Here is a 20,142-nt window from a genome sequence, read left to right on the forward strand (position 1 = left end):
TAAAGTGCTGTGTTCAGCCTGTAAGTGCTTTTTCTTTGCTTCTTTCCTTCCCCCTTTCCTTTCCTTTTCTTTTTCCTTTCCTTTCCCTTCCCTTCCTTCCCCTCCCCCCTCCTCTCCTCTCCCCTTCTCTTCCCTGCTCTCCCCTCCCTTCCTCTTCTCTTCTTTTCTTTTCTAAATGCAATACTCCACAATCATCAGATGAAGTACAGGTAAATGCAGTCATTGGAAAAAACGATTGGTCTACAACAAGAATTGCAACCAAAGGGTATCTCTGGGTTTGTCCCTCCCTAGTCTTGCACCCATGACAGTGCCCAGTGCCCACTGAGGAGCACCCTCTTTCAGTGTCTGGTCAAAGGAATAGCCTCAGGATTTTTTTCCACTCAGGGTTTCAGGCAGCCATTGGCAACCATCAGAGTTAGTTGGCACATCTCTGCCTCCTAATCTCCACTGATGCCACACAGCCAGGATGACAATCTCAAGGGACAGTCCACATGCACTTCCTGCCGAGAAGGCTCTTAGAGTCTTCCTTCTAAGAATGAAGGTAGTACTCCATAAACCATGTAAAGATTTGTTATTTTGTATGTCATCCAAAGCAAAAGTGTCACCCCAGGACAGACTTCCATCTTGGTGATTCCCAAGATGTCTGGTACAGATACCCATCCATAGTAGATGTTTATTGAATATCCTGGCTATCGGTTCAGCTATGAACACTCAAGGAGACAGTAAACCAATTTTTATGAGCAGGTTAAATTGAAGGAAAAATTAAGAGGGTTATGAAAATAGTAAAGTGCTTTGTTTTGTTTTTAATCTATAATACTCATTACTAGCAAGAATATAGTGAAATAAAGCATTCCACATAATTGTGTGGGAAAACAAGCTGAAAGCAACAAAAACCTTTATAAATTTGTGACATTTGACTTAGGAATTGCACTTCTGAGTAACTTTTCTACCAGAAATCCAGTAAGTAAAATATTTTATTCAGCCTTAAAAAGAAATGAAATTCTGATACATGCGACAATATAGTTGAAACTTAAAGCATCACACTAAGTAAAACAAGCCAGACACAAAAGGACAAATATACGATTCCACTTATACAAGCTATCTAGAATAGTTACATTTACAGAGACAGAAGGTAGAATAGTGTTACCAGGAGCTGGAGGAGGAGGTGGGTTGGGTTGTTAGTGTTTAGTGGGTACGGAGTTTCAACTTAAGAGGATAAGAAATTTCTTGAGATAGTGTGATGGTTACACAGCAGTGTAAATGTACTTAATGCCACTGGATTTTATACTTAAAATGGTTAAAGTTACAAATTTTATGTTATATATATATATTTTACCATGCTTTAAAGAGGCAAAAAGAACTTTTTCAAAAAAAAAACACAAAAAACAAAAAACAACCCTTAATGAACAAAGATGTGTTATGCATCACTGAAAGAAAAAAAATGTTAGCAATATAAAGGCTTAAAAATAGAGGAATTTCCTAAATAAAGTGACTTTATGAGAAAAAAAAATAGAGGAATCTTCAAGTAACTTCTAACATAGCCACTTGGTAAAATATTACATAGTCATTAAAAATTATGGTCAAAAAGAGTTTAGAAAAATTTGGAGGAAGTATACCAAAAAATACATGTTACAAAACTGAGTATTTCATATAGTCTGTGTGATTGGGGAAAAAAAAAAACTACACGTGCAAAGAACACTAGAAATTACCTTACAGAAACTCATGCACATGGATACCCAGATACAACCATATTCACAGCAGGATTGTTTATAATAACAAAACCTATAATAACAATAACAAATATTCATCAACAGGTATAGTTATGCAATGGAAGTATAGTGAGCAGTGACAATGAATGAACTTCAGGGTTAATTTCACAATGTTGATTTACAAAAAAAGAAAGAAAGGAAGAAGAAGAAGAAAAACAGAGGCTGAGTAGTATACACATTATGGTTTCATTTATGTAAGTTCAAAAATATGCAAAACTGAACAACATATTTTTCAGGGCTGCATCCCGAAGAGGTTAAACTTTAAAGAAAAGAATGATAAGCAAACTTCCAGAATGTGGTTAATTCTGGGAAGCAGCACAAAGGTGATCGTAGAGGGTCTCACAGGGTACTTCAAAGATGCTGGGAATGGATGTTCCAGTTCCCATCTGAGTGGCAGCTACCCAAGTGGTTGTTTTGCTATTCTTGATACTGTACATGTACAGTTTCTATTATCTTCATTAAGAATAAATATTTCATAATAAACAGTAGTTGAAATAATAACATCTGGAAAATTGTTAATGATAACTTTTTTCTTCCAGTTTTATTGGGATATAATTGACATACACCACTGTATAAGTTTAAGGTGTACAGCATAATGACTTGACTTACATACACCCTGAAATGATGACCACAGTAAATTTGGTGGACATCCATCATCTCGTATAGATACAAAATTAAAGAAATAGAGAAAAATGGTTTTTGCTTGTGATGAGAACTCTTAGGCTTTACTCTCTTAACAACATGCATATGTAACATACAAAAATGTTAGTTACACTGATCATCTTGTACATTACAGCTCTAGTACTTATTTATCTTATAACTAGAAGTTAGTACCTTTTGACCACCTTCATCCAATTCTCCCTCCCCTCACCCCCTATGTCTAGTAACCACAGTCTGATCTCTTTCTCTATGAGTTTGTTCGAGGTATAATTGACCTACAACACTATGTTCGTTCCTGGTGCACAACATAATGATGCGATATTTCTGTACATTACACATTGATCACCACTAACAATAACTTTGGTTTTGAGAATATTAGTAGATTTCACTCTGTTTTTCTCTCTTTCTCTCTCCTCACCTCACATGTTTCTCTCTCTCTCAACTCAACTCTATTTTTCAAGATTTCTAGATTGTCTATTACATTTTTATAACAAACTTCTTTAAACAGGCAAAATAGATATTCAAATTAATCATCCCAAAATACTTTTATTAGCCAAATAGGGAATAGCTTTGGATTGTCTGCTGTTCCAAGATTTGATGTGCCCAGAAGTTCTTTTTCCATTAGCAACTGGGGTTGAGGGTTAACTGCAACTCACCCTGATCAATCGCGGATGTGGCTTGACTTTAGCTAAAGGTCTGATTAATTATACATGTTTTCATAATAAACCTGAGGCAGTATGTGCTGAAATTTAGGACCGGCTCGTGAACAACAGGAAGCAAGCACCCGGAGTCACACCTGCCCAGTCTGTCCTGGATCTTGCAGACATACTGCTCCTTTCAACATCCAGGCTTGAGTCCTTTTCGTTTTCATTTGCATTCACTGGAAACCTCTAAGGGTGAAGCTTATTTCTTCCTTGTTAGTCTGGGAGTTTCTTGCTGTGGAATCATTTCCTTCAATACATTGGAAACCACAGGGCAGGATCCATGTTGCTTCCTTTCTCTAAGTGGGTGGTTTCATTATTTTTACCACCTAAGATCTCCTTTGTTATTTCTCCATGAACCCAATGTTTTGACAAATGTGGCCTATCAAAAAATTTCATTGATCAAGTAGTAACAAATATTGAGTGGCTAAGTAGACTTTCTACACAAGTGGCAAGAGGTTGTACTATTTCCACCCAAAGCAAAGGGACTTGGCATTGGAATTTACTCAAGCAGCATTGTATGGAAAAATGTCTGACTTGTGTTTGATGTCCTCCCTGGCTGAAAATAGCTCATGGATAACATTTTATACCTTCCTTCCTTCTTTCTAAGAGCCCGGGATCTGAGGACCCTAGTGTTTGAGAAACATTAGTCAAGACAAGCTTTCCCACTTCCAGCACTTTGCCTGGGAGGAGAGCAGAAGAAAGAAAAGTTGCAGAGAGAACATGTTAAAACGTGGTAAACACCTGAGGTATCATTGTTTTTATTCTATAGGTCAACTGTGCCACAGATAGGTAGCAAGACCTGGAGGATAACCCAAGTGTGCCTGGACCCCAAGCACTTGCACTTGCCATTATACAAGAGGAGCATTTAAAAATCCCAATGCAACCCACACGTATATCATAATTTATTTTGTGCAAAGGTGTAAAGACAACTCAATGGAGAAAGGATAATCTTTTCAACAAATGGTGCTAGAATAATTGAATATCTATATGCAAAAAAGAAAATAAGCATCTTTCCACACCCCATCACATATATAAAAATTAACTCGTTATATACCTAAGAATCATCATTTAGGTCATGTAATTCACTGTAAAACCCAGAACTATAAGACTTCTAAGAGAAAATCTTAGTGACCTTGGATTAGGCAAAGATACCTTAGCTATGACACCAAAAGCGAAATTCATAAAGAGCCAAACTAGTAAAGTGGCCTTCATCAACGTTTTTTAAAATTTCTGCTCCTCAAAAGATTCTGTTAGGAGAATGAAAAGACAAGCCACAGTGGTGTTCATTTTCTAATGTATAGAAATATCGAAACACTATGTTGTACACCAGGAACAACATAGTGTTGTAAGTCAATTATACATCAAACAAACAAACAAATTCATAGAAAAAGATCAGATTTGTGGTTACCAACCAGAGTCAGAGAGGGGGTTGGGGTTAGATGAAGGTGGTCAAAAGGTACAAACTTCTAGTTATAAGACAAATAAGTATCAGGGATGTAACATACCATACAAGATGATTACTATAATTAACACTACTGTATGTTATATATGAAAGTTGTTGAAAGAGTAACTCCTGAGAGTTCTCATCATAAGGAAAAATATTTTTATCTTTTTCTTTAATTTTGTATCTATATGATGCAATAGATGTTCACTAAATTTACTGTGGTAATCATTTCATAGTGTAGTGTCAAATTATTATGCTGTACACCTTAAACTTACACAGTGCTGTATGTCAATTATACTTCAAGAAACCTGGAAGAAAAAAATAAAAATAAAAATGCAAAAAAATTTTAAAAAAAGACAAGCCACAGACTGGGAGAAAAATTTTGTAAATCATATATCTGATAAGGACTTGTATCCAAAATATGTAAATAACTCTCAAAACTCAATAACAAGAAAACAAACAACCCTCTCCCTGAAAATGGTCAAAAGATTTGAGCAGACATTTTGCCAAAGAAGATATACAGATGGCAAATAAGCCCATGAAAAGGTACTCGACATCATTAGCCATCAGAGAAATGCAAATTAAAATCACAAGGAGATACCACTACATACCTACTAGAATGGCTAAAACTTAAAAGGCTGACCATATCCAGTTTTGGCAAAACTGTGGAGGAACTGGAACTTTATTCAGCTGGTGGGAATGTAAAATGTTACAATCACCTCAAGAACAGTTTGGGGGTGAAGGATATAGCTCAGTGGTAGAGTGCTTCCTTGGCAAGCAAAAGGTCCTGAGTTCAATCCCCAATACCTCCATTAAAAAAAGAAAAAGTTTGGCAGATTCTTAAAAAGTTAAATATACCCCAATACTAGGTATTTACCCAAGAAAAAAAAAAAAAAGCATATGTTCATACAAAGACTTGTCCACGAATGTTCATCACAGGTTTCTTTGCAATAGCCAAAAACTGGAAACAACCTAAATGTTCACCAATAGAGAAATAGATAAACAAAACTAATATATCCATATGATGGAAGACTATTACTCAGCAGTAAAAAAGACCGGACACCATGCCACAATATAATTGAATCTCAAAATAAGTATGCTGAAGAAAAGAAGCCAGACAAAAAGGAGTACATCCTGTGTGATTCCATTCACATAATTCTGGAATATGCAAACTAACCTATGGTGACCAAAAGCAGATCAGGAGTCAGGAGGGGAGTAAGCAGGGAGAGAGGAGCTCAAGGAAGGTTTTGGAGACAGAAGGTATGTTCATTACCTTACTTGTAGTGATGATTTCATGGGAGAAGGCATAAGTCAAAATATCAAATTTTATACTTTAAATGAAATATGTGCAGTTCATGTGTCAGTTACACCTCAACAATGCTGTTTTTAAAAATCTCAACACTGAGGAGGGGGTGGTGAATTGGAAAAATGAACATTTTCCATCATCGTAGTGAAGATAAATTCAAGCAAGAATCATCAGAGGTTGTTAAGTAAATCTGAGGGTGGGATAAGTCTGATGAGGAAGGGGATACTTGCATTACCTTAAAGTGTTTCTCTGTAGATTGCTTATTAGTTAAAAGAAGAAATGTAGTAACTATACAGCTATACAGTGGGAAAATCTGACAAAAATTTGGGTGATCAAAATTCTCATCAGTTATGAGAAAGTAGACATCTGATTCCTCCAGATGTGATACCTTGAAAAGAACACACTCTCATTTTTCTAGAGCTCTGGTCAGGATGCATAACTTGAATCTAACCTGGAAGAAACATCAGACAAAACCAAATGGGTAAACACTCTGTAGCATCACTGGTCTATGCTGTTAAAAATGTCGGGATCATAAAATACAAAGAAAAGCTGAGTAACTGACTAAAGAAAAATAAAGAGACATAATCATTAAATGTAATACATGATCCTGGACCTGATCTAGTAATGGGGGAGAAATAACCAAAAGGACATTACTGGGATAATTGAAAAAATCATAATTTGAACTATATATGCTTTGTATCAATGTTAAATGTCTTGAATTTCATAATTGTGTTTATTGTGGTTCCATAAATGAATATCCTTGTTTGCAGGAAATATTAAGTGGTAAAGAAGTATGATGTACTCTCAAATGTTTCAACAATAGATAATAGAGTGATACAACAAAAGTGGCAGAATGTTGAAAGTTGGTAAATCTGTGGGTGTATTGGAGTTCTCTGTATTATTTTTGCAACTTCCTTGTAGGTTTTTAATTAGTCCAAAATGAAAGGTTTTAAAAATCTCCAGACTAATGACAGCAGTCTTTGGAATGACACTGAGGCATTGGGATTTTGAAAAGCTTTTCAGGTAGGGTTGCCAAATTTAGCAAAAAGCAGTACAGGAATTTCAGTTAAATTTGGATTTCAGAGAAACAACAATTTAAAAGCATTTTTTAGTATAAGTATATTCCAGGCAGTATTTGCTACCTACCCAGCAAGTATCATCTTGGAATGCAATCCATTCTTTTTTTTTTTTTTTTGCAGTATAGTCAGTTTACAATGTTGTGTCCATTTCTGATGTACAGCACAATTCTTCACTCATACGTGAATACACATTTATTCATTTTCATATCCTTTTTCACCATAAGCTACTAAAAGATTTTGAATTTATTTCCCTGTGCTATGGAATGCAATCCATTCTGATATCTATACTCTGCTGGTCTTTGTGGAACATCAGAGAAATTAACTTGCTTTATCTGTCTTCAGTATCTAAAATTATCTGTTTCTACTCTTCCAGAGATGGGCACTGAGACAAAAATAAATAGATATTAAATGGCCAGAGTTTATGATGATGAAAAGAAATATTTAATGACTCTAGCATCCTCTATAATAATGACAATGATGGTCCACATTTTTTAGTGTTGATTATGTATAGGGTAGCCAGCCTCTAAGGTGTCTCCCCCTTGATCAGATATTCACAGCTTTGTGTAGCCCCTCCCACATTGTACCAGAGTTGGCCTGTGTGACCAACAGCATACGGTTGAAGTGATGGTATGTCACTTCTGGATTGACGTTTTAAAAGACAGTTAGGCTTTTCTCTTAGGTACATGCCCTCGCTCTGGGGGAAGAAGCCAGTTTCATGAAGAGGGCTACATGGTAAGGAGCTAAAGCCTTCAGCCTTCAGCCTTCAGTCATGGGAGTGAGCTTGGTAGGTGATCTACAGCCTCGGATGAGTCTGAGGCTGCAGCTCTGCTGACATCTGATTTCAACTTCATGAGAGACCTTGAGCCAGAACTATGCAGCTAAGCTACGCAGATTCCCGATCCTCAGAAATTGTGAGAAGTAAATGTACATTGTTTTAAGCTGCTAAAATTTGGAGTAACTTGTTACACAGCAAAAGATAACAAATGTGTCAAGATACGATGTAATATACAGTATCATCTAAGTATACATGCTTCCCAAATCAATTCTTTGAAGCAGAAACTATTACTGTCCCCATTTTATAGGAAGGTACACTAAAGTGCAGAAAGGGCATGTTGATTCATATCCCCCTACCAGGAAGCATAGGTGGATCTGTCTTCAAAGCCCTCACCCCTACTCGGGAATTTCACAGCCTTCCATACGCTAGGTGCTGAGCTTTATTGTTTTATTTTATTTAATTCTCTTGTCACAGAGTGAGATAGGGGAGATCATTCCAGAGAAAACCACTAGCCAACACTGGCAAAAAGCCCTCAAGTTAACAAGACACTCGCTTCACACTTGGGCAGATTTTGCTTTCTTATCCCCAATTTAGAGATGAGCAAGCTAAGGCTCTGAGTGGAGAAGGGCTTTTCCCAAAGCCAGACAACCCCCACCTCTTTCCCCAAGCAGAGTGGAGGGCAGGCGGAGCTGGGGCTTGAGTCCTTCTACTTCTCTCTCCCCACCCTGCCAGGCGACTCCCTAATCTAACTAATGAGGGGCATGTTTTCTGAAGTTGCAGAAGGCCCTCCCCAACCCACAGCAGGAATGTGTGTGTATTGTGTTTGGGCAGAATGGGGAGACTCACTGGGGTCTCTGGAAACTCCTTCATCCTTCATGTCCTCTTGCAAGGAAGAGGAAGGGAAAGCCTTCCCTTCTCACACCCCCCTCTTCCTTCCCCTGGGATGTGCTCCCACCTGGGAGAGAGAGGGGCTCAGGAATGCTGCCCTCTCTGGGAGGGCCAGACCTTTGACCTTTTACCTAATCGCACTGCTGGTTCTTTCCCTCCCTGGAAGTGACAGCCCTGTGGCCACCCCCTCCCAATTCTGACTCTTCACAGCCGTTTTCTCTCCTCCCGTACATTAGGATGCAGCTACAAAGCACTGAGCTCTTTTCTTAACACATGAAAGTAGACCAACCAAACAACAAACAAACAAACAAGACAACCTTTGAATACAGCAAGAAAGATTGGGGTTGGAACTAAGAGGGGAGTTCCAAACTGTCCCCTGTAGCAGATGGTCAAGAGAGGCTATAGGTAGTATACACTTTCTTTAAGATCCTTCTAGAAAGTTTCTGTCTTGACCTGAAGTGGTACTGGGGACTGATGTGAGCAAAAATGCCTGGGACTATGACTGTGTTTGTGATGTGAAGGGGGTGGGGTGGAAAGCTGGAGGTTGTCCTTCTAGGAATCAGAATAGACCAGATGACTCAGCAAAGTTTGTCAGGGTTCCAGTCACCTCTGGTCTCCTCTTCAGGAGAAGAACAAAATCTGCCACCTGGTGTCAGAGAGATCAGAGAGGGATGTCTGCTTTCTGAGTCAGCCCGTGAGCCTGAAGACCAAGCGAATGTCTGAAACAGAGTCCTCTGCAGGGAGGCTGCAGCCAGCCTTCTGAGTCACCTTGGCCTGGCTTCGGAGCTGGGCCTGGAATGTCTGCGGTGGCCCCGTGGGCCTTGGGGGGAGTGGTGAGTCACCACGTGAACTGGAAGAACCAGCAAGCCCCAAGAGCTCTTCTCCTGTTCCAGTTCTCATCCTGGGACCTCGATTCAGACACCAGGAGGGTCTGGGAAGCAGGACCCTGCATTCTCGTGCAACAGAACCACCATCACTCCCTCCCCAAGTCAGATTCCCTGACTTCCCTGATTCCTCAGACAGCCACAACCGGACAAATTTCACCTTCCGGATCCTCAGCTTCCAACCCATCCCGGCTGTCCTCTCTGATCCCTCATGTCCTAGAAATTCTCTGCAGTGGACTAAATTTCTGTTTCCCCCTGAGCCTCCCCTCCCTGCCCTAACCCCTGCACCACACTGGACTCTGCACACCAGGACGCTTGCCATCATGGCATCACCAGACTGGTTGGGTTGCCAGTGGGTTTATTGAACTATTTTGATTAAGTCCAGCAGGGATTTCCGATCCCCGAAACTTCCTAAGGCCATCTTTCCCAGTCCCTGACTTCCCAACATGCCCTGTGGGGGGCCTGTGGGCTTTCCTGGGAGCTTGGCATCTTCTCTGATCTCTTTCCCTGGCCCTCCCCACATCTGTCCCTCCCCCAGGGCCCAGGCCACGTTCTCCCTAATCTGTCTGCTGCTGGCCATGAGAGCCAAAAATCAAAGGGAAACAGGGAGGAGGACTGGGGAGAGGACCCTACCAAGAGGGGGTGGGGTACGGACCAAAAGTACAGCCAGTTTTTGGAGCAGCCCAACCCCAAACCAATCCCCACAGCACCAGGCAGGGGCTCAGGGCTGCCGGGACCCATCCCAGAACCTTCCTTGTCTCTGGTTTGGCATGAGACTTGGTGGTCCCAGGGAATGATGTCACCCTTTTTGGAGATGCTGTGCTTCCAGCAGGGAGACCCAGGTTTCGACATAAACCCTTCTGAGTCCATTTACCAGACTGCTCAACTGGAAGCAAGATCATAAGCAGTCCCCATATCCCCTTTGGAGGCCAAGTTGAAACTGATGTCTAATCTCTGCCCATTGATAGCTAGGAGATGGGATTTGGAGCGCTTGCCCAGAGAGGAGTTTTTCTCTCTGGTGAAAACTGGGCAGTGGGTGGGCGAGGTTTCTAGGAAGCCGAGGTGAGAAGCCCTCCTAGTCCAGTTACCTCTCATCCCACACAAGCACTTAATTTCATGCTGGAGCTGCTCCCAGACTGGGGAATTCACCTGGAAAGGAAAGTGGCCTTTATTTAGACAGAGCCGGAGCGGGGCTGCTTATGGTTCAAAGTACCCAGGGCGAGTGGAGAAGACAGAGCCTGGGCAGGAGGCCTCGGGGTCTGCCCAATGTGCGTCTGTGCTCTGCCCCTTCTGGCCCGAGAGCCCCTGTGGACAGAGCCATGCACTAAGTGCTCAGAGAGGGGCAAAGGGCACCCCTCAAGGAGTTGCCAGTCTGAGTTCCCACCCCTGACCTGGCCCCCTTGGTCTGATGAGGCATAGCTCGGCCTCAGGGGCCCCACTCTGATGGCAGAGACAGGAACGCATACTTCTTTCTTATAGGCAAGCAGGGCATCTGAGGAGAGAGGTTTGGGTCTCAGAAATCTTTCCAGTTAAACTCGTGGCTGGCCCACCTTCCTCTGAGTCCCCGGGTGTAAATGTGCCTCTTGCCCACACTCTGTCCTGCCCTGAAGCAGGACAAAAGCTTGAGTGGATGTTCTCAGTTCACCAGCTACCACCAGGAAAACGCCATCTTTCACGTTCCCTCACTCTCCCACCCTTTCCCCAGCCAGTTGGACCTACCCCTAGATATCGAGATGGGGACACTGCCACTTTGACAAAGCCGCAGGCCACTGTGGCCCCACTCTCTCTAACCAGGACACCTAACGATCCATAGAACCTAATGTCTGTGGGAGTGCCCCCTCCCCAGCTAGCGCCACACTACCTCAGCCTCCCTCACCAAGGGCACACTTTCCAACCCAGGGCACTTCTAAAGGAAGTAGGGGAATCCTGGGGTCTGTGCCCAGTAGGGAGGAGTGGGATGAAGAAAGAGGGCACTTAAGTTACCCTACCCAAAGGCCAGCCCCAGACTGGAGCTACACAAATGTTAATCACCCATTAACACAGTTCAGGTGGAACGGGCAACTTTATTACGTGTAAAATGGACTTAATGTGCCGGGAGCTGTGGGCTTAATTTCTTGAGATAAGATGCTTTTAGGCTAATCAGGAGGTCTATGATGCCTGGATATAAAGGAGCTAGGGCAGACTTTCTTGAGACAGGCTCTGGAAGACCAGAAGGGAGAAGGAGGAGATCCCTGCCCTGTCCTTCTTCTGGGAGAGCCAGGAAGGAAGCTTGGTAAGAGAGCAGCTGGGACAGGGGTGGATGTAGACGAGACACTGGGTGGGGTTGGGGAGGGGCAGTCCTCAGCATCCCTGAGATGTTCAGCAGCCTTACATCTCCCATTCTTTTCCTCTATATAGGAAATAAAAGCGGATCCTTGAAGGCCCAGGTGACGAAGGCAGGAAGACGAGGTCTTGCAGCCCACACAAATCTAGGTCTAGCTTTGGTGTTCAGGGCTTTGGAAGAAGGTTCCTTACTGCTCTTCTGCTCTGCAAAGACACCCAGATGAAACGGGGCAAAACCTTGGGAGAAGGGTTGGACCTTCCCTGAGTCAAGATAGTCAAGGATGAGAAGGGGAGAGCAAGATGGGTTCTTTGCAGTTTTCACTTGGGGCAGGAGGGCTGTGATGATTTAGATGACAGCCAACTTGAAAGCTGGAAGGCTGGCCCGCTGTGAACTACAGAGGGCTCTGAGGGGAGAATCTTGCCAAACCACATGCCTGTGATGTCTAGCCTGGGAGCCGGCAAGGGGGGCTGTCCAGGCCCTTCACTGCTTTCTTCTGCCAGGAAAGCTCCCCCAATGCCCTCCTCTCACCCTGCTCAGACGCCACTTAAGAAACAAAAAATAAAAAGCAGGTTCACTCTTGGCCAGAATCCATGTCCTTCTAGTTACTAACTCTAATGGCCAATACCCCTTCCATCCCCAAAGTGTTGCTCCAGCCTCTTCGTAAAGCTCCTACCCCCAGGGCACAGTGCTCCCCAGCTTTCGGACCCCGCATAGGCTCTGGGTCACCAGCATGAAGTGCTTCTGCCCCATCCTGGTCCTCTTCTCTCTTCTCTCAGGAAACAACCCTTAGACGATGGTGGCCATGAAGACCGTCTCTCTGCTGCTGGTGTCCCTGCTCCTGGCAGTGGGGCTAGGAGAGAGGGAAGAGGGTCCCTCCAGGTAGGGGTGAGAAAAAAGGTGTCAGATGTAGGGAAGAGGGCTGGGGGGATGACTGGGTTCTTGTTTTCAAGGGGGAGGCAAGAAAGGGAGGGATCCCAGGGCAAGAGGAAAGAAGCTTGAGGGAAAAAAACCTGCTAGCAGTCTGAGTGCAGATAAGGATAGAATCGGAGAGTATTTTTTATGAGCTACTGTTGCAGCAGGAGAGACTGTGGTTTGATCTCTGGAAGGACTGCTCAGCAGATGACAGCATCTCCCTTCCTAATGAAAGCCTTAACCATTCATTTCTGTGTGCATCTGATCAAATTCTGTAACTGGCTTCCCGTGGGCTGGGCCCAGGGGACAAGCGCAGAGAGTCATCCAGAGATGCTGCCTGCCCTCATGGAGTATATAGGCCCAAGGGGAGAACAAAGAACCACCTAGGCCAGCTTCCAACTGTCACGGCTCTGTCTGTGTTTTGGAGGACCAAGAGAGACTAGTTTGAGTAAAGAGTTGGGCCTTCTCAGATGCAAGGACAAGCCATATGCCCCTGTCAATTTGGCTACAGGAATCTGAGGCACAGCCACTAGACATGTACAAGGAGAGACACCATCACACAGAAGTTAAGGAACAGAGACCTGGGCCCAGACTACCTGTGGGTAGACCCTCGGTCACATTATGCTGTGTGCTAAATGAATCTCTCTCCACCTTGGTTTCCTCATTCACCAAAAGGGGATAGAAATAGTGTCTCCCTCCTAGTGGTGGTGTGCAGATTTAATGAGTTTATGCATTAAAGGGCTGCTAAAGGACAACGCGGAGTAAGTGCTGTTATATAAGAGCGCACTAATGTTCGTATCCTGGGAACCCAAGGACTTAGTCGGGTCGGGCTGAGGCAAGAGAAGTAAAGGAGCCTTGATCCTTCTTTGCCCAGAAGCCAGAGCCTCACACACTGAGGATGCAGGAAGTGGGCCCTTGAGCTGAGGATAAAGTCCCAGGGGCTTGATGCATGGACAAGAGGGTGTCTCCATAAAAACTGACTCTCAAGAAATGAGCTGGTTCCTTTTCAAATGTCATCCTCCTGTCAGTGACAATCATTTATCCCCACACTCTCTGCTCCTACTGTCCTGGTTTCCTTCTCTCTCCCCTCCCTGCTCCTCAGATTCCAAACTAAGGCCAGTGGCATCCAACCTCGAAGCCCCAGGTATGCCGAGGGGACTTTCATCAGTGACTACAGTATCGCCATGGACAAGATCCGCCAACAAGACTTTGTGAACTGGCTGCTGGCGCAGAAGGGGAAGAAGGGCGAGTGAGTCGTGACACACGCCCCCTCCTGCTCCCCGGGCCCTAAGTGATGCACAACGCCAGGTGGCGCCTTTCACTTAGGTGACGATGGGAAGCCGGACAGCAGGGTGGCCCTGCCCAGACCCTGGATCAGGCAACAATCCAGTCTAGGGGTGGGAGTAGGGCAATTTCCCAATCCTTTTCTTCTAAGGGGAGGAGTCGGGGAAGACGTGTGGGGCTCACAGAGAGTCCCTGGGGTCCTGGGGATGAGGGAAGGAGGAGCTGACCAGCTGCCAATGGCTATTTGGTGGTGGCCACTTCAGACTTTGGAAACAGTAAACTCCACGTTTTCCTTCTCTTTGCCAAGTCTCTTTCCCTGCTCTCGCTGTTTGGTCAGCAAGGTAGATTCTGAAAAGCTGCTGCTGATGAGCAGTGAGGAGGTTGAGTGGAGAAAGAGCTGTGCTCCTTGGATTGAGGTACCAAAAGACTGGAGCTTCTTTGGACTGGAGGACATCTGGAGTCTTCCGAGCCCCACCCGCTCCCTAATCTTTATTTTACCAGCTGGAAACACAACATCACCCAGAGGGAGGCCCATCAATCTAACAGGAAGGAGGAGGCGAGGGAGCAGCAGGGGTGAGTCAGCTTATAGGGGAAGGGATGGGGGTGGGACCTCCTGACCCACCCCCACCACACTGTTCCGTCTCCCAGACTCCGGAGCCCTGCAATTCCCAGATAAGCATCCCCTTCTGAAACTCAGATTTCAAAGAGGGGTCTTCACTGGACTCCTGGAGGTCAGCGCAGGCCTAAGGGAGAAGCTTGGGGGAATGGAGGCAGGGGTCCTGGGAGGGGTTTTGGGGCCAGAGTTTCTAAGACTGACGACTTAGTGTAGAGTCAAGGAGCGGGGTGCAAAAGAGACCTCAGAAACTGGCTTCTCCACTTCTGCCTGCCAAACTTTGGGAAGGCTCTTTGTGGAACAGGGACCCTCCCAAGTCCAGTCCCCTGTGATCAGTTACCCCCTCTCTGTAGGAAGGTGAGGAATCAATGAATAGTCCCCAAGTAATCTCTTGGGATTTTAGAATGCATTCTGGGACACTGGTAGAGTTGGATGGGTGGGCTGTCTCTCACCAGAATTGTCTTTGCCTGTGTTGAAGAGCCTCTATTCCCTGGCAGACAGATCTGGGTGGAGCTTTGGAAGCTGAGATAACTAGAGGCAGCTGTGTTGACTCGTACCCCTCACCCCCGCCCCACCCAGTCCCACCACCTTGGAGTCCCAGGCCCTATATTTACTCTCTCTGGGTGGGGCCCAGGCTAAAACAGCCTGCCTGAGGCTTCCTCCTTTGCAGCTCCCTCCCCAAGAACCCCAGTGATGAAGAATTGCTAAAGGACTTACTGCTTCAAGAGCTGCTGGCCTGGATGGTGGATCAGAGGGAGCTCTGCAGGCTCAGGTGGGAGTCCGGTGGGTTTAGGGGTCTTCCACAGTGGTTGTGAGCTTGAGCTTGGAGGTCACAGATGGGTTCAGATCTTCACCCCAATACATGCTGACACATTACTTAGACTCTCTGAACCTTGGGGATTTCATGAAAATCAGGGCTATTTAAACCACTTCATGGGATGATAGGGCTTAAATAAGAGAACGCAGGGAAAGGGCTGAGAGCAACGTCTGCGGAGTTTGTAATGGTGACCGGCATTATTACTACTTGCACTTCTTCCTCAGTCTCCTCCAGGTGAGATGTTGCTCTCACCTCCCCTGCCCACTTGAGCTGAACTGCCCAACCAGTCCTCAGCTCTCCCTCTGTACCCTTGTGCCACAGCACCTCCTCAGTGATGGAACCCTTAGAGTGGGAGGCATGTTGCCCTTCCCTGTGGCTGCTGCTGGTCTCAGTGGTCCTTGAATCCACCTCGTCAACTAGGAAATCTTTCTATCTGCTTTGTCCCAGAAGTAAGGGATGGCTCAGTATCATGGAGAGACCTATCCAGCTGAAGGATGGGACAAGACACTCATTTAAGATGTAGACTCTGAGGCACGGAAACCACAGCATATTCAGATTTTGATGCTGGGAAGTTGAGGGGTTGAGGGAACAAATCTGGGATGGCTTCCTGTAAGAGGGTTAGAAGGAAGAGAGGACTATGACCAGAACAATGGAGAAGAGAGTATGACAAAATCTCCCTAGAAAAGTGGGTGGTGATAGTCTCTGTTCTTTTTTGAATCATATTGATTACGTATAACTGAAAAGGTAATTTGGAGATAGGAGCAGCTGAACTATGGCTGGGTGCCAGGATAAATTTACTTTGCTGACTCCAAGCTGATATCGACCCTCCTCTCCACCACTCCTCTCCTCTTCCCACAGGTTTCAGTGACTCTGACCGAACCCAGCTCAGGACTGGACTCTGCCCTTCCCTTACACAGCTCCCATCTCAGTTCCACTCCACGATACCCAAAAGAAGCCAAACTAAGTTTAAGCTGAAATAAATCTCTGCGCCCATTGTTGAAACCTATTCACTTGTCTAATAGAGCACTAACTGTATGTTTGTGTGTATGCGCACCACCCAGTGAAAAGGAGATACGGCTCTTGCCCATCTGTTAATTCATCCCTTATTTCCACAAACACTTACTGGAAGCTTAACACAGGCAGGGACTATGCTGAACACTGAGTACACAGCAGTGATGAAAACAGACACAGTCCTTGTCCCCAAGGGGTTTACAGTCCAGTGGTGGAGACAGACCTCAATCTTGAAACACACAAACACATGAATAATCACATAACATGAGAAGTTATGTGAAGAAAGGCTAGAGGGCTATGAGAGAGGACAGAGAAGCCTTATGTAGATGGAGTGGGGAGTCAGGAGGGCCTCTCTGAGAAAATGACATTCAAGCTGAGTGAGATCGGAAGGATAAAATGGCCAAAGGGTGAGGGGAGCCTTAATCATATTAGCCAGAGTTATTGTTCCACAGCAAAATGGGCAATGGAGACAAGAGCCCAAGTGGAGACAAGAGCCCAAGTAGAGACAGAGCAGGTGGGCAGAGGCAAGGTCTCAAAGGCCATGGTAAAGCTTTGGGATTTTATTCTCAGTACAAGGGCAAGTCCTTGAAGGATTTTAAGCGGGGGCAGCTCAGAGAAGATCTATTCATGTCCCCAAATAATCACACTGATGACAGTGAGAATTATATGGAGACGAAGAGGTATGAAAGTGGAAGAGGCTCTTGCAGAATTACAGATTTCACACTAGGCAGATGGCAGTGAGGGGGAAGGGAAGTGGGCAAACTCAGTTTGTCCAAAAGCCATTATCTCTGTCTTTGGGTGTTTAAAGGCTTTTCCTCCTCAGCATGCTGCCTTCTTCCAATGCTCTGCGCCTACAGGAGGCAAACCTGTCTCTCCTTCCCCCTTAGTTTGGGTTATCTTTACCTAGACTGTCCCCTCCCCACTCCCCTTGATCTAGTCATATTTTAGCAGACCAGAGTCAGCATACCTAGATGCAAATCACTCTCTAGTTCTGTGACTTGGGAAGTTAGTTCCTCTCTCTGAAGCTCAGTTTTCAGTCTGTAAAAAGATAAAAAATCCTCACAGGATTGAAGTAAGTATTAAGATAATGCCTGGTACAAGGTAAGTGGTCAATAAAAAGTTAACTTTTGTTATTATTAGTATTATTTATACACCTGAATCTCAATTTAAAGACACAGGGGTATTATTCCTTTAAAACCAGGGAGTGGCATGCTGGACTGGCTGAAGGGCTGGGCCAAGAACCTAAAGGAGCAAAGTGGGGAGGGTGTAAAACAATGGCGAGGACTGGACTGTGAAAATGGACTGGATGAGACGTGCTCCCCTAAAGGCATTCTGATGACCAGATGAAACGCTCCTGAGAACCGAATTTGCCTGAGGGCTGCCAGTTTGCATCTTTTCCAGCTCTAACATTTTGGGTTTCCTCTCCTCTACACCTCTAGAGTTCTAAGAGTGTGTACCACTAAGTTCTAAGAGCGTGGCTTTGCTCAGAGGATATATTTTAATGATTTTCCATGATAGAACTGATTGCACTGGGGAGAAGTTCAGATCTATATTTCTGAAGTCTTGGGTGTATCCGAGAGTCAATGAATCAGCAAGCGCTATTTAAAAAAACTTTGAGAGGGGAGGGTATACCTCAGTGGTAGAGTGCATGCCTAGCATGCACAAGGTCCTAGGTTCCATCAGCACTATCTACATTAAACAAACAAACAAACAAACAAACAAACATCCTACCCCACCAAAAAAAAAAAAAAAAAGAACAATTTTGTACAACTTCTCACTATGGGCCAGGCATTGTGCTCAGGACTTTCTAAACATCAGTCTTTTCAACTCTTGACTTTTAAAAACTTTTTTTGGTTTTTGTTCAAATGCATAAACATTGTTAAAAAAATCATGGAGATCTCATTGAAAACCTCATCACAATCCTTTAAGATCATGATAATCTAATAGCTGCTAACTGTGCACGACACTGCCTCCATGAGGCAGAGAATTAAAAGCCCATGCTCTTAGCCACCTTGCCACAAGGCCAGTGACTCACTAGTCACTTAGAGCAAGTGAGGGCATCTGTGATGTTCAGCATTCAACGGTGTTCTGAAGCAGAGTGCTCCTGAGTGCCATTGTGAAATTGTCAGGAATGTTGTGAGCAGGTTGTAAAACCACTGATAGCCTGAAACAATAGCTCAAAAGGCCATGGTCGGAGTATTTACACCCTGGAAATTGGCAAATGTTATAAATCAGAGCACCTCCCGCCCAGCCTGGAGAGGTGATTGTTAAACATTTACCAGCACACTACAGGTCAGTATACTTTCTCTTAAATTATAGGGGAGAACAAATGTGTCTGAATAAGGGAATAAGCATGTCTGCTTGAAGGTGGTAACGAGGTTTATTAAGGGCCATGTGCCTCAGGGAGTTGAGTAGGTATGTGTGCATTTGAGGGATGAACAGTCAAATCTGAGGTCATGAGTGTGAGTGAGGGACAGTGTGTACCTTAAAGGATCATACACTAAGTCAAAGAGTGAGAAATGAAGCAGGTGTGTCTAGATGGTGTCAGTGAGTACCTACGGGACTGAGTTTTTGTGTTAGAGAGTGGTGTAGTGAGAATATGTAAATATGAGGTCAGCATGTGTGAGAGGATGTCAGATGTACGTGTTGGAGGGGACAAATCTGTGTCTGAGGAAGTAAGTTTGTGTCTAAGGGGGCTTATGTTATCTGAGTTTAGTGTCTAAGGGTATCTTTGAGAGTGAATCTGAAGGTACAATTCTGAAAGCCTGAATAACTGTTTTAGCCTTGGTCCTCACATCCAGTAACATTAGATTTTGCTTCAGAAAACAGAAAAACACAAAATAACAGTGCTAAATATCTTTAGCAAGATAGAGCATTATTTCTCTTTCTTGTAAATATCCAGAGGCAGGCAGCCCAGGGCTAGTATGACATCTCTGCTCCATGAAATCTTCAGGGTTCCCGACTCACCAGGTTCACAGCTCTATCATCTCTCAAGGCCCAAAATGACAATTAAACTATCTCGCCACCAATATTTGCTCTTTTTATCCTTTTACCTTAAGTCTCTCTTGTAACATTATTCACATTTATGGTTTCTCCTTGATCTGTAGCCCAGCACAGCTCTTTCTGTAGAACTTCATACCAGTACATCTAAATGACAATTAACCATCTCTTCTGTGATGTCCCACAAACCTCAATTTCAACATTTTCCAAAACCACTCTTAATTATTTCCCCAGTTTCATCCTGTGGTCTCTTCCCATCCCTGTCTTTGAATGGCACTACCTTTTTGCCCAAGCCAGGAAACTGAACATCCTGCTAACTTTTCCCACACATTCTGCCCTTATCTTATCAGCTTTACCATTCCACCTTCTTAATGTGTCCTGAATCAGTTGCATTCTCTCTATCCTTACTGACACTGTCTTAGTTCTGGCCCTCATCATTTCTACTTTGGATTGCTACAACTGACTTAAAATTAAGTCACCTATTTTCCTATGGCAAAAACTTGATATTATTGCTCCCTGACTCTAGAAACCTCCATTTGCTCCTTTTTTGTTAGACTCAACAATGCTATGGAAATCACCTATGGAGCTTCCTAAACACACAGATTACTAATTCCACCCTAGATTTGATGAATAACAGACATCGCTGACATTTATTTACATGCCAGGGATCAAA

At 44.1% G+C, this 20,142-nt stretch overlaps 1 protein-coding gene across 6 annotated transcripts; it reads left to right on the top strand.

Moving 5' to 3' along the window:
* The first annotated feature begins 11,710 nt into the window (after positions 1-11,710).
* GIP (gastric inhibitory polypeptide) lies at positions 11,711-16,451 on the top strand. 6 transcript variants are annotated; one of them, XM_032498226.1, is made up of 7 exons: positions 11,711-11,781; positions 11,907-11,935; positions 12,609-12,711; positions 13,847-13,993; positions 14,530-14,601; positions 15,312-15,413; positions 16,317-16,450. In XM_032498226.1, exons 3-7 carry the CDS (start codon positions 12,626-12,628, stop codon positions 16,324-16,326), a joined length of 417 nt encoding a protein of 138 aa, XP_032354117.1. In that variant the 5' UTR covers positions 11,711-11,781; positions 11,907-11,935; positions 12,609-12,625; the 3' UTR covers positions 16,327-16,450. The 6 variants fall into 6 exon arrangements, with proteins under 6 accessions (XP_032354117.1, XP_006176475.1, XP_032354113.1 ...); XM_006176413.2 differs by lacking the exon at positions 11,907-11,935 and having other exon boundaries at positions 16,317-16,451; XM_032498222.1 differs by lacking the exon at positions 16,317-16,450 and having other exon boundaries at positions 15,312-15,479.
* The last annotated feature ends 3,691 nt before the right edge of the window (positions 16,452-20,142 follow it).

The sequence above is a fragment of the Camelus ferus genome, chromosome 16 (genome assembly GCF_009834535.1).
Source record: "Camelus ferus isolate YT-003-E chromosome 16, BCGSAC_Cfer_1.0, whole genome shotgun sequence".
Lineage (NCBI taxonomy): Eukaryota > Metazoa > Chordata > Mammalia > Artiodactyla > Camelidae > Camelus > Camelus ferus.

Coding starts and splice junctions, on each gene's coding strand:
- GIP (XM_032498222.1), top strand. CDS start 12,626: ATGGTGGCCATGAAGACCGTCTCTCTGCTGCTGGTGTCCCTGCTCCTG. Junction 12,712..13,846: donor AGGGAAGAGGGTCCCTCCAG/GTAGGGGTGAGA, acceptor CCTGCTCCTCAG/ATTCCAAACTAAGGCCAGTG. Junction 13,994..14,529: donor CAGAAGGGGAAGAAGGGCGA/GTGAGTCGTGAC, acceptor TTATTTTACCAG/CTGGAAACACAACATCACCC.